General features: G+C 42.0%; 1 protein-coding gene across 1 annotated transcript; it reads right to left on the bottom strand.

Annotated features, from left to right (window-relative positions):
- Window positions 1-10,070: 10,070 nt before the first annotated feature.
- On the bottom strand, window positions 10,071-11,736 carry LOC110537886 (noggin-2-like). The gene has a single exon (XM_021624340.2). The coding sequence runs from the start codon at window positions 11,083-11,085 to the stop codon at window positions 10,465-10,467; it is 621 nt and encodes a 206-aa protein (XP_021480015.2). The 5' UTR covers window positions 11,086-11,736; the 3' UTR covers window positions 10,071-10,464.
- Window positions 11,737-12,892: the final 1,156 nt, after the last annotated feature.

The raw sequence follows: 12,892 nt of genomic DNA, 5'->3' as shown, positions 1-12,892 counted from the left end.
GTAGCTAATATTTAACAAGATACAAATTGTAAAATAAAACCGAGAAAAGCCTGGGTATATAATTAAAACATTCTAAAGCGCATACATCAACCCGGCAGGTTCAGCCCTACAGAAGCCTCTCCAAATTTCCTCCACGCAAATTATGAGGGCACACAAATAAAATGCTGGAGAACGGCACAACTATTTATAGCCTACTTCACTGTGGAAAAAGGGACGCAATACATATCATGCCATGTTGATGTGATTTTAAATTTAGTGAATTAAGTCAAGGTCAGAATACAGCATATCTGAATACACACCGCCGCCACACCTTCATTTCTTGGATCTCCACCCCGAACGATTAGCAGGTGAATAGCATGATATTCTCATGCTTAAGTACAGCGCGTGTTACTCGGGTCGGAATCGGCCCCTATACAGTGGGGCAAAAAAGTATTTAGTCAGCCACCAATTGTGCAAGTTCTCCCACTTAAAAAGATGAGAGAGGCCTGTAATTTTCATCATAGGTACACTTCAACCATGACAGACAAAATGAGGAAAAAAATCCAGAAATTCACATTGTAGGATTTTTACTGAATTTATTTGCAAATTATGGTGGAAAATAAGTATTTGGTCACCTACAAACAAGCAAGATTTCTGGCTCTCACAGACCTGTAACTTCTTCTTTGAGAGGCTCCTCTGTCCTCCACTCGTTACCTGTATTAATGGCACCTGTTTGAACTTGTTATCAGTATAAAATACACCTGTCCACAACCTCAAACAGTCACACTCCAAACTCCACTATGGCCAAGATCAAAGAGCTGTCAAAGGACACCAGAAACAAAATTGTAGACCTGCACCAGGCTGGGAAGACTGAATCTGCAATAGGTAAGCAGCTTGGTTTGAAGAAATCAACTGTGGGAGCAATTATTAGGAAATGGAAGACATACAAGACCACTGATAATCTCCCTCGATCTGGGGCTCCACGCAAGATCTCACCCCGTGGGGTCAAAATGATCACAAGAACGGTGAGCAAAAATCCCAGATTGAGATAAACTTTTGTTATTGACCTTATTGAGCTACAGTAAATGTATTGTTGTATTGTTCCATACACAACAATTTATGCTGTGTAAGAACTGCCATCCTAAGACTTTTCACACCTTCTGCAGCCCCTTAGCCCATTCACTTGGTTGACTGATCTTTCCTCTCAAAAGCAGCTCCCAATATCCCTCATTATCCCTAAGCAATACTCTAGTCTGTTTATAAACACTTAGGTCCGAATCTGTTGACACTTGCTGGCACTGCACGTCTCCTGGAAAGACATGGTTGTGGTGTTACCATTTTACACTTTTTGTGGAAGGGACGTAGGGCAACACACCTTTGTTGGAATAAATCTTCTGCAAGAGGTCCAAACAGTTCATGGTTAAGGTCAGCTGGCTGTACACCGGACCATTCCTTTCGGACAAGACCATTCGCCATAAGCACAAGGAGTCTCAGCTTCCACAGCCCACCATACCAAACACCATTGTCAGCATACTGGAGCCGGATAAAGGACTATGACCACTCCTTCGCCGTGGCCGCGGGGGTAAAACATTTAAACGTGTTAATTCTCGCAAGACTGCTGTCCCAGATGGCATCCCTAGCCGCGTCCTCAGAGCATGCGCAGACCAGCTGGCTGGTGTGTTTACGGACATATTCAATCGCTCCCTATACCAGTCTGCTGTCCCCAAATGCTTCAAGATGGCCACCATTGTTCCTGTACCCAAGAATAAAAAGATAACTGAACTAAATGACAACCGTCCCGTAGAAATCACTTCTGTCATCATGAAGTGCTTTGAGTCAAGGATCAAATCACCTCCACCTTACCGGCCACCCTAGACCCACTTCAGTTTGCATACCGCCCCAACAAGTCCACAGACGATGCAATCACCATCAAACTACACACTGCCCTATCCCATCTGGACAAGAGGAATACCTATGAAAGAATGCTGTTCATTGACTACAGCTCAGCATTCAACACCATAGTACCCTCCAAGCTCATCATCAAGCTGGAGGCCCTTGGGTCTTAACACCGCCCTGTGTAATTGGGTCCTGGACTTTGACGGGCCGCCCCCAAGGTGGTGAAGGCAGGAAACAACATCTCCACTTCGCTGACCCTCACACTGGGGCCCCACAAGGGTGCGTGCTCAGCCCCCTCCTTTACTCCCTGTTCACCCACGACTGCGTAGCCATGCACGCCTCCAACTCAATCATCAAGTTTGCAGACGACGCAACGGTAGTAGGCTTGATTACCAACAACGACAAGACAGCCTACAGGGAGGAGGTGAGGGCAGGAAAACAACCTCTCACTTAACATCAACAAAACAAAGGAGATGATCGTGGACTTCAGGAAACCGCAGAGGGAGCACCCCCCTATCCACATCGAAGGAACAGTAGTGGAGAATTTGGAAAGTTCCTCAGCGTACACTTCACAGACAAACTGAAATGGTCCACCCAGACAGACAGTGTGGTGAAGAAGGAGCAACAGCGCCTTGAACAACCTCTGGAAGCTGAAGAAATTTGGCTTGTCACCCAATACCCTGACAAACTTTTACAGATGCACAATCGAGAGCATCCTGTCTGCCTCTATCACAGCCTGGTATGGCAACTGCACCGCCCTCAACCGCAAGGCTCTCCAGAGGGTGGTGCGGTCTGCACAACGCAACACCGGGGGCAAACTACTTGCCCTCCATGACACCTACAGCACCCGATGTCACAGGAAGGCTAAAAAGATCATCAAGGACAACAAGCACCCGAGCCACTGCCTGTTCACACCGCTACCATCTAGAAGGCGAGGTCAGTACAGGTGCATCAAAGCTGGGATCGAGAGACTGAAAAACAGCTTCTATCTCAAGGCCTTCAGACTGCTAAACAGCAATCACTAACTCACAGAGGCTGCTGCCTACATTGAGACCAAATCACTGGCCACTTTAATAAATGGATCACTAATCACTTTAAATAATGCCATTTTACCCATGTTCACATATCCTACATTACTCATATCATATGTATATACTGTATTTTATACCTTCTATTGCACCTTGCCTATGCCGCTCATCCATCTTTCATCCATATATTTATATGTACATATTCTCATTCACCCCTTTTTAGATTTGTGTGTATTAGGTACAGTAGTTGTTGGTTAATTGTTAGATTACTTGTTAGATATTACTGAACTGTCGGGAACTAGAATCACAAGTATTTCGCTACACTTGCATTAACATTTGCTAATCTTGTGTATGTAGCCAATAAAATTGTATTTTATTTGAACATCTTTAAGTTGTCCTTTGTAAATATGGTGACACCTCCACCTCTGCCAACTCTGTCAGATCTAAAAACATTAGAACCAGTCAGAGACACATCAGTATCCTGCACATAATTATAATCAGATATTACCAGAATGTACATATTAGTTTGAGAGGTTATAATAAAGTCAATTTTCGAGATCAAACTAATGGCATTTACATGAATCAGTCCAGAACAGAACTGTACCATTGGGGCTATGCCTTGAGCGAGGACGTGGGTTAAAACAAGAGTCAATGATAATATCCTGTTTGCCGGCCTGCAGTATGATGATAATGCTGGTAATTTATGTTTAGGATTACCTGAGCAGGACTTGGGATGTTGATAAATCAATGTCTCAGTGCAGCCTTGAAATGCGAGGACAGGCATCATGATGATTTGGATGGACTCCATCCTCTCTGTAGAGCAGTGGTCACCAACAGCTGTTCTCAAGGTACAAACTGCCTTCCCAGAGGGCCTGGGCGGAGCAAATCAAGTGCATGTAGACCTACCACTGGCCAATCAGATGGCTCAGATTACCGTGTCTGCAGTAACATACTGTAGCAGACATTAAAGAAAGCTACAGCAAAGTTGATACTGTGACATTTATAAACTTTTAAAGAAAGACTGTCAACGAATACAGCAAAGAGCTGCTGTTTTTATGAGTGAGTTAATGTTCAAGTTTTCACTCAGCTCTGTCAACACTTTCTATTCAGCACTTTTGTAAGCCATAAAATGTGTGTTCTCCCTACTTCCACTCACGCTAAAACTAGAACTGCAGCTGCAATGAATGAGTAGGAAAGTGTTATTGTTATTATTAACGGCTTGGGTGTTTTTTTTACATCAAGGAATATTTAACTTTCTCTGGCCATAGGAGTAAGTAACAACATGAATTTGTGCATGAGGCAGAAAGAATGCGGTGCAACTTGAGTTTCACCCTCAGCTGGAAGATGGTGTCCCTTTTTTGTCAGCGGAGGAAAGGGAGAGAGAAGGGACGTTGAGACACAGACACCTCAGTCTGCTGCCCATTCCCAAAGCTGATACTGATCATCAGATGCAGGCTCCATCAGCCCAGTAAAATCAAGTAAAAGAGCTAATTATATATACAGTGCCTTGCGAAAGTATTCGGCCCCCTTGAACTTTGCGACCTTTTGCCACATTTCAGGCTTCAAACATAAAGATATAAAACTGTATTTTTTTGTGAAGAATCAACAACAAGTGGGACACAATCATGAAGTGGAACGACATTTATTGGATATTTCAAACTTTTTTAACAAATCAAAAACTGAAAAATTGGGTGTGCAAAATTATTCAGCCCCTTTACTTTCAGTGCAGCAAACTCTCTCCAGAAGTTCAGTGAGGATCTCTGAATGATCCAATGTTGACCTAAATGACTAATGAGGATAAATACAATCCACCTGTGTGTAATCTAGTCTCCGTATAAATGCACCTGCACTGTGATAGTCTCAGAGGTCCGTTAAAAGCGCAGAGAGCATCATGAAGAACAAGGAACACACCAGGCAGGTCCGAGATACTGTTGTGAAGAAGTTTAAAGACGGATTTGGATACAAAAAGATTTCCCAAGCTTTAAACATCCCAAGGAGCACTGTGCAAGCGATAATATTGAAATGGAAGGAGTATCAGACCACTGCAAATCTACCAAGACCTGGCCGTCCCTCTAAACTTTCAGCTCATACAAGGAGAAGACTGATCAGAGATGCAGCCAAGAGGCCCATGATCACTCTTGATGAACTGCAGAGATCTACAGCTGAGGTGGGAGACTCTGTCTATAGGACAACATATGTATATTGCACAAATCTGGCCTTTATGGAAGAGTGGCAAGAAGAAAGCCATTTCTTAAAGATATCCATAAAAAGTGTTGTTTAAAGTTTGCCACAAGCCACCTGGGAGACACACCAAACATGTGGAAGAAGGTGCTCTAGTCAGATGAAACCAAAATTGAACTTTTTGGCAACAATGCAAAACGTTATGTTTGGCGTAAAAGCAACACAGCTGAACACACCATCCCCACTGTCAAACATGGTGGTGGCAGCATCGTGGTTTGGGCCTGCTTTTCTTCAGCAGGGACAGGGAAGATGGTTAAAATTGATGGGAAGATGGATGGAGCCAAATACAGGACCATTCTGGAAGAAAACCTGATGGAGTCTGCAAAAGACCTGAGACTGGGACGGAGATTTGTCTTCCAACAAGACAATGATCCAAAACATAAAGCAAAATCTACAATGGAATGGTTCAAAAATAAACATATCCAGGTGTTAGAATGGCCAAGTCAAAGTCCAGACCTGAATCCAATCGAGAATCTGTGGAAAGAACTGAAAACTGCTGTTCACAAATGCTCTCCATCCAACCTCACTGAGCTCGAGCTGTTTTGCAAGGAGGAATGGGAAAAAATGTCAGTCTCTCGATGTGCAAAACTGATAGAGACATACCCCAAGCGACTTACAGCTGTATTCGCAGCAAAAGGTGGCGCTACAAAGTATTAACTTAAGGGGGCTGAATAATTTTGCACGCCCAATTTTTCAGTTTTTGATTTGTTAAAAAAGTTTGAAATATCCAATAAATGTCGTTCCACTTCATGATTGTGTCCCACTTGTTGTTGATTCTTCACAAAAAATACAGTTTTATATCTTTATGTTTGAAGCCTGAAATGTGGCAAAAGGTTGCAAAGTTCAAGGGGGACGAATACTTTCGCAAGGCACTGTATATTCACTTAGCTGTGCCTCGAAAGTAATTCAACAACTGATATATTACCGATGTGATCATATAGCTTACCTCAAATGTTGAAATATAGATATTTTGAGCCTATTGAGCCTAGTGCACAAACCTCATTACTACAGTTTATAATAGGTAAAAAAATGTTTTACGCCACATCTTGGCTTGCATTTTAACTCCGAAAGTAATCTCGACTCAAAAGAGGTTGGTGACCACTGCTGTAGAGCATCTTCTGTTTCCAAAAGGTGTCAAAGTTATCCACAAAAGTAACTCCAAAATAGCTATAGTAGACTGGTAGACAGTCGTGTAGTGACAGCAACCTACTGAATCCTTCGCTGCCAAGAATCAGTGATGGCACTGGGCCTGAAATAATTGGACGCTTGTTGGAGCCTTTCAGAGTTCCAATCAGTTCTTTAAAATCTGAGTCCGAGACAGAATCGGGGGAAGAATCCCCCTGGGAAGGAGTTCAGATAGAGGGCGATGGCGCGGGAACCTCTGAAGCCAGGAAGGCGAAGCTGTTCGAAAACTGAATTTGGGCCGAGCTTCTCAAGCCAAAGAAGCTCCACAGGCCACTTCTCTTCATTTGGCCTTTGGCAGGTGATGTGCTTCCATGGCTGGGCAGCAGAGTTGGTGACAGTATTCTTCGGGGAGGGTTCACTGGAAGGCATTTGACCATTCAATCAAGGAGTGTTGACATAGCGGTGATACTTTCAACACATCGGAACAGCGTCCTGCCTGTGGTGTAGCCTTTAGAAGGAGAAGGTGGGTGGGGGTACTTTCCCCAGTAGATTGTGCAAGTTCTTAATCAGTTTGCTAAGAGTAGTCACTTTTTCACTATAGTTTTTCACTATAGTCCTCAGCGAGTAAACAGTTGTTACATCGGAATTCCGGTCAGTCCACATTGTCCCGGAAAAGAGTATAGTAAATAGTGCATGAAACGCTTGCTTTTTCCTCTGAACGGGAAGCCTCCATGAGAAGAGACATAGCAACTCAATCCGATAGCGAGGACAAGGGTTTATTTCTAGTGATTTGTTTCTGTTCTTGTTAGCTAGGCAGCTGGCTAGCCATCAGTTTATGTCAAGAACTGCAACACTGCTGGGTTTTTGACATCAGCCCTGGTGAATCAGACGCTCATCCAGATGTTTAATTTTCTCAAGCAATGTAATGATCTTCTTCTTGGCAACATTTAGTTTGTGGCATTTGACACAGGTGAAGTTTTCAGAAAAGCCCTTCACTGGGATGACTGTGAACATGTCACACAAAATGCATTTAATGGCCTCATGATCAGCGATAGAGTCAAAGGAGTTTTTTTGTGTAGAATCAGGAGAACACCCTTTACTCAATTCAGCCATTTTGCTTGCTAGCCAATAGGCTACTAAAAGGCTACTGAAGGGATCCAGGGACAATGCTAACCCAGCACTGTGGCTATCCAAGTCGCTGGATCCAAAATTAATGATAAAAACTGGATATAAAATACAAGATATAAAAATAAATAATTCTATAATTATCAGATAATTAAAAGTATTCACTAAAACCGTTTGTTAGAGGACCACCACGGCAGCATTCATCAGCTGCTTCAGATGATAAACCGGAAATGTGGAGTGTATTACAATGATAATTACAAAAATAATAAATATATTATTATTACAAATATTATGATTATGAAGTGCTTTTCAAAACACTCAAAGTCAGTTTATAATAGTCAGCTAGAAGTGAATAAATAACACAAATGTGCATGCATTCTAACACAGAAGTGACGTTCATAGAAATCGAATGAGAGACACCAAAGATGAGAGTTGCCAGCAGCCCCATTTTATCCAACCTGTGAAGACAAATGCATTATAAATATACATAAATCTAAATAAAATCTAAATAAATTACATCAGAGACAGTTTTATATGTTTTTATGTATTTTTCAGGTCACAACAAAGTAGTATTATTATATACAATACACACATGAACGTAAATGGCATTTGGGCTTAACGAGATATTAGGTAATTCAAGAAATTGAGTTGTCTACTTTCCATTGTTGATCCGTCTTATCAAATGTCTATTGAGTGAGTGTGCCTCATACACATTGAGTGTACAAAACATTAAGAACACCTGCTCTTTCCAGGACATAGACTGACCAGTTGAATCCAGGTGAAAGCTATGATCCCTTATTGATGCCACTTGTTCAATCCACTTCAATCAGTGTAGATGAAAGGGAGGTCGTCCATCACCTAAACAACATCTAGCCAACTTGACACAACTGTGGGACCCAGTGTCAGTGGCATATTAGCTAGCCACTAGATGGCCTAGTTGCTGTTTAAGCTGTCTATGTCCCATAAAAACACCCATGTTATATCCAAAATGGGACCCTATTCCCTTTATAGTGCACTACTTTTCACCAGTGCTCTGGTCAAAAGTAGCTCACTGTGTAGGGAATAGGTTGGCATTTGGGACAATGTCACAGACAATCATGTTACTTTACTTGATCTGTTTATATCCTAATCAAACCCACCACACACACACACACACACACACACACGCTTGTTTCCTTTGTTTATCTATTATGTGTTTACACACACAGAGAACCAGTCCAAACTGCCTACCTGAGCCATGTTCATGCTTGTGTTTAACTTCAGAGTTACTTTTTTCATAATGAAGGCTAATCTGGGAAAAGCAAGGGCACAGGCACAGGGGCAAGGCTGACACTTTCATTACAGGAATCATGAGGATAATGCACTTCACTGTTTGACCAAATCATGGTTTTAGCCACCCAAAAAATAGGAAGTTTTTTCAGTGAAGTGATCATGTCGAATGTGCTCTTTCTGTGTTTATAGGCAAATGTTCAGTTTTTTACAATCTGTGATCTTGGCCACTGATTATCAAAAAGCTCATTGTAGATTAGTATACCAGAGAAATTGCGCAAAAATCTTTAAAAGGCACACTTTTGTCCAATTTCGACCAGCCCACCCAACTAAAAAATGTTCCAGCCCATCTGGCATTTGCAAGAATTGCCAGATGGCCAATCCAATGTTTAAGGAGAAAAATATTTAATCATGATCTCTAACAACCCCAAAGTTAATCAACATTAATAAAAGTAGGCCAATATAAGTTAGGCTACCAAAGGCACAATCTGCATTTTCAAAAGCCTGACCTTGACACTTTGTTTGTTAAACTGAGTGGTTCGCTGGGGACAGAGCTATGGATGTGTAACAGAGGTGTTTTGCTGAAACTACCTAACCCAATTCTCTCCATCTCTGTAGCTGACAGGTCGTCGCGTAGTATAATATATCCGGAAGTCTATTTATGTAATAAAAACCACACCACGGATATAGCCTTATCAGCATCTTGCTCTGCAGCCGAGAACCGTACCATGCATACTGTATGTTCTGCGTCAGACCGAGAGAGGGACACACACACACACACACACACACACACACACACACACACACACACACACACACACACACACACACACACACACACACACACACACACACACACACACACACACACACACACACACCATTAGTCTTTTCACACATAGTTTGAAATGTTTGAGACATGTTTGACTATTATGGAAACATCTCAGGAATGGTGTGCCTAGTCTACACAATGCATGGCCTCATTGGCGGTTCACATTCATTATTTGCTCGCTCTCTCCCTCTCCCTCTCTCTCTCTCTCTTTCTCTGTGTCCTCTCCAAGCCTTGTCTATCAGCTGTGTTTTTCCACGTGTCAGGAACAAGGTTGTTTAGTTCTTAAGAGTGATGATATTCCAAATGGCACCATATTCCCTTTATAGGGCTCTAAACAAAATAAGTGCACTATATAGGGAATATGGTGCCATTTGGGTTAGAACTTCAGAAAGTTATTGAGCCCATAAAATGTCACATTTTCACACCAAAACGCACGTAAAAAATGATTGTATTGGATGCTTTTAAAAAGTTAACAGATGTCGCTGTCATACAATTCAGGCCTATATGGAAATATGACTCTCTTGGCAAATTAAAGACAAAATTAACCTCTTAACGAAACCATTTTTATTGATACTTTTTATTAGCCTTCAGAGAAACACATATAAACATCTATACATAATCATAGTTTTATACTAACAATGGCTGTGGTAATAAATTAAATAAATAAAAACTGTTAACAGTAGCCTATACCGTGATACACTCTCCATCCCGTGCCAGACATAAAAAACAAAAAAACTCCCAAACTTTGTCAAGACAACTTTGTGAAGACGTTCATGTGTTCATGTACATGTTCCATTTTCCAATTCCAATTGAAATTGCCCCTATCACGCTTGATGTAAGCTATTGCAGCTACATGTTTACACGTTTATATGTGAATGTAATAGCTTTTTAATTAACAAAATCCGATTTTGTATGATGAGGGTTTAATTAAATTTGAATGGAAATAGTTTTACCCCGAGTTAAATAGGCCTATTCTACACAGGAACACTTGCATTCGGATATGATGGGGTATTGAACCTGTATCCACATGCAGTATTTCTTTTGGAGAAAGCCCTGGCAGTACCAGCGGAGGAATGTCTTGGTGACTGACTTGTCGGGCATGCAAAACATCCCCGCCGGGAACGAACAAGAGCGCTCATTCAGACACTGTCCCTCCTTGACGTAACGCGGCCAGAACCTCACGCCCAAGTCCTTCCATACATAGCCCACGGGGCAGTGCGTGTATGCCCACAACCACTGTGTAAACTTCCGACGGGCTTTCTTGCCCACTGTCACCAGGTCCAGCTGTTTCAGCTGGTTGGGAATAGGTCCCATCAGTCTGGACTGTGCTTCAAGGGCAGTCCGGTTCTCCACAACAGGGGGGCTGTTGATTGACATGAAGACGGGGTCAAAGTTTCTCCCGAGTTTCCTCTTCAGTGTCCGTTCGGCCAGGTCCTGTTTCATCGGGTCGTATTTTGGGTCAGGGTCCTCTTTAAGACCGGGCACTGGGAGATGCTCGCTGGGCGAAGGGCGCAGACGCAAAAAATGCTGAGAGACACCGAGGTGGATGGTCGCTATGACATAGAGCAGAGCCGCCGGAGAAATCCCCATGTTCTATAGCTCGAGCTGTTATTTACGCAAATTATTTTCACTTACAGCAAAAGAGCAAGTGCTGCATTAGTGTCTCACTTTGACATTTGGATTGGAGAGGTGGTGTGTGCTTAAATAAGATATCCGTCCCAGTTGCAGCGCAGAAATCGGCAATGTATTTTTTGTTTGTTGACAAGTTACTAAGTGAGGAAGAGAACGGTAACCATCACTAAACTGAATACATCAATACAGACCATTCCCTTTGACCATAGAGCGCATGAGCGTCCTAAATTCATTAAATGGATATAACGGATTTCCATCAATGTTCCACCACACACAAACTCAGTAGAGTTTTCTTTTTTTCTCTTCTCATCTGTGCCTCCTCTCAGTGCTTTGAGGATAAATAAGCCAAAACTTCCTAAACAAACATGCCTTTAGAAAACTCAGAATCCTTATCACCGGAGGAGATGCCACCCGAGATTAAGATGCATTACACCTCTGTTTCTGAATGTAATCCATTCATGGAGAGTCTTGTCGTGAATGCTGTAGCCTATAGGGTAGTTGCTTCTATTTTATAGTTATATTTTGCTGAAGCTCCTAGACACCTTCACCCATTTCCAAGGCGGGAGAGTAACTGCTTCTGTAGAAAGTGGACCCCACTCTCAAGTTAAATATCCCATTCCGAAGTGTCAAGCAGTCAACACCGTCACTTTCACTATGATTGACAGCGCGCACGGCTACATGGTCCTAAACACAGACGGGTTACAAACGGCGTGCTCTGGAGTGGTCCTGAGGTTGACATGGCGCTAATAGTTACCACCTTGTTTTGGTGGTATTGACAGAGTTTAATTTTTGTATATTCATGACAATTGGGATATATTGTGAAAGTTAATGGGGAAATTATAGGGTTTTGGGATATACACCGAAAATAAGGTCAAGTGTAAGAGATCTTATACGTTTTGTTCTGAGATAATATCAGTCAGTTAACACATCCTTTTTGAAATATGAAGCCTTTATGTACATTTTTACATGACATAAATGCTTTAAAATTCACAAAAAGTAAGGTTAGCTGATGAAGATTATCTCAGAACAAAACGTTATAAGATCTCCTAAGCCTACATTTCCACAGAGGCTTTGTCCAATGAACCATGGTGGAATTAATGCTTACCAAAAGATGGAATTACTATTTTTCTCTATAATATGACAAAATATGGAAAAATTACACAATGTGGCTTTAAACATCACACTATGAATGGTTACAGGCATGTGATAACCTGTCCATATAAAACAATGTGTTTGTTGTGCTGCATATTATAGATGCTATGGCGCAAAATAGAATCACTAGAGGGGACTGTTCTTTCGCAATGGTTGACACACCTCCTTCTCCATACCTCACGGTGGGAAATACACATGCGGAGATCATCCGTTCACCTACTCTTCGTCTCATAAAGACACAGCGGTTTGAACCAAAAATCTCAAATTTGGACTCATCAGACCAAAGGATAGATTTACACCGGTCTAATGTCCATTGCTCGAGTTTCTTGGCCCAAGCAAGTCTCTTCTTCTTATTGGTGTCCTTTAGTAGAGATTTCTTTGCAGCAATTCGACAATGAAGGCCTGATTCACCCAGTCTCCTCTGAACAGTTGAGGTTGAGATGTATCTGTTACTTGAACTCTGTGAAGCATTTATTTGGGCTGCAATTTCTGATTTCTGAGGATGGTAACTCTAATAAACTTATCCTCTACAGCAAAGGTAACTCTGGGTCTTCCTTTCCTGTAGTGATGAGAACCAGTTTCATCACAGCACTTGATGGTTTTTGCGACTGCA

This window comes from Oncorhynchus mykiss, chromosome 12 (assembly GCF_013265735.2).
Source record: "Oncorhynchus mykiss isolate Arlee chromosome 12, USDA_OmykA_1.1, whole genome shotgun sequence".
NCBI lineage: Eukaryota > Metazoa > Chordata > Actinopteri > Salmoniformes > Salmonidae > Oncorhynchus > Oncorhynchus mykiss.
Note: the sequence above shows the minus strand (reverse complement) of the source record. Positions and strands in the feature narration are given on the sequence as shown.